Raw genomic sequence first — 1,406 nt, 5'->3', positions numbered from 1 at the left:
AAACAAACAATGTTTTGTTTATTTTAAAGCTACGAGAGATTTATATATACAAAAGAGTTCAAGAAGATATGATCTTAAAGGTAAACTAAAGTATCCTCGAAACGAACATTTAACAAACCTTAAAACCCTAACTTCGAAAAAACAAAGCCATCTTCATTTTATTTAATTTGGATTTTTTTTAAAGAAAAGATAATTGATAAATAATTATATTAAGAATGTAATTACGAGAATTTATGTGGGTTCTCGGCGAGTTTTGCCAGCGATTGCAAGTTGCAACGTACGATGGTATCGGCGAAGCTACAAGTCTCTTCTTTATCGTTACCCGCAGGTACGTCAACGACGTATGACTCAATGACACGTGTCTTCTTGCTATCGTCCGTCGACTCGTGCACCGTCGTCACCGATCTGTAGTTCTGAAGCCTGTGATCCCCACCCACGACGCTAAAACTCATAACGTGGCGATCCTCGTCCATGATCTCAAGTCTCTCTAAGCTAAACGTTGCGGGAAGACCAGAGACGACTCGGACCTCCCTCACGGAACCAACCTCTCGACCGTCTCCGACAGCCACGTGGCAGCTTCTAACGAAGTGTTTGTACGCTTGAGGGTGTTCGAAGCGGCTAAGTATCGACCACACGGCGGAAGACGGAGCATCCACGTCCTGCACCACGACGGAGAAGCACTGGGAGAGACCTACCACGTGCGTGTGGGAAAGCTCCACGTGATCCGGCACATCAGCCATCCCACGCGTGAGGCTCACTTTCTGTAGCTGTTTGTGGTGGTGGTGGTGGTGGTGATGATAGGTGCTGACGGTGGCGTTGGCTGCTTCTACGGCGGTGGAATATGAATATCTCTGAAACTGTATTGACGTTGGCATTTTTATATCGATGTATGTAAAAAAGCAAACTCCTCTCTCTCTTTCTTATTATTCTCTGTCTTTCTTTTTCCAAAGAAGAGAGAAACGGTTTGCTTCGTGAGGTCCTTTGAGATGATGTACTAATAAGATATTAAGTGATATATATATAAAAGGAGGGTGTAAGAATACAAAAATGCAAGTATATGTGGACAATAGATAGACAGAGAAAGAGAGAGAGTTTTATGTCTTTATGTTAGAGAGAAGTCAGTTTTCTGTGGGTTGGTTGGTTGTCAACTTGGGATTTGTTTTCCAGTTTGTATTTTGGACGAAGAAATTCTCACTTTATATCTAGGACCGGCCCGGTTTCCCAAGAAAATTTACGGATTGGTTCTTGATAGACCATATCATAACCGGTTATGTATAATGTATTTGGGTTTTGATTTTACTTGGTTGTTTGCTGAGTTTATTAGCACTTGTTATCAGTATCACAAGGAATGCCCATTGAATTATAGTTTCAAATGAGATATTTTTCTAAAATCCGAAAAACTAAAA

At 41.3% G+C, this 1,406-nt stretch overlaps 1 protein-coding gene across 1 annotated transcript; it reads right to left on the bottom strand.

Moving 5' to 3' along the window:
• LOC130510212 (abscisic acid receptor PYL6-like) lies at positions 1-1,011 on the bottom strand. Its single transcript, XM_057006637.1, has one exon. It carries the CDS (start codon positions 873-875, stop codon positions 222-224), a length of 654 nt encoding a protein of 217 aa, XP_056862617.1. The 5' UTR covers positions 876-1,011; the 3' UTR covers positions 1-221.
• Positions 1,012-1,406: the final 395 nt, after the last annotated feature.

Source organism: Raphanus sativus, chromosome 3 (genome assembly GCF_000801105.2).
Source record: "Raphanus sativus cultivar WK10039 chromosome 3, ASM80110v3, whole genome shotgun sequence".
NCBI lineage: Eukaryota > Viridiplantae > Streptophyta > Magnoliopsida > Brassicales > Brassicaceae > Raphanus > Raphanus sativus.
This window is presented reverse-complemented; position numbering and strand designations above follow the sequence as displayed.

What these genes read in the sequence shown, in the direction of transcription:
- LOC130510212 (XM_057006637.1), bottom strand. Translation starts at nt 875, where the DNA reads ATGCCAACGTCAATACAGTTTCAGAGATATTCATATTCCACCGCCGTA.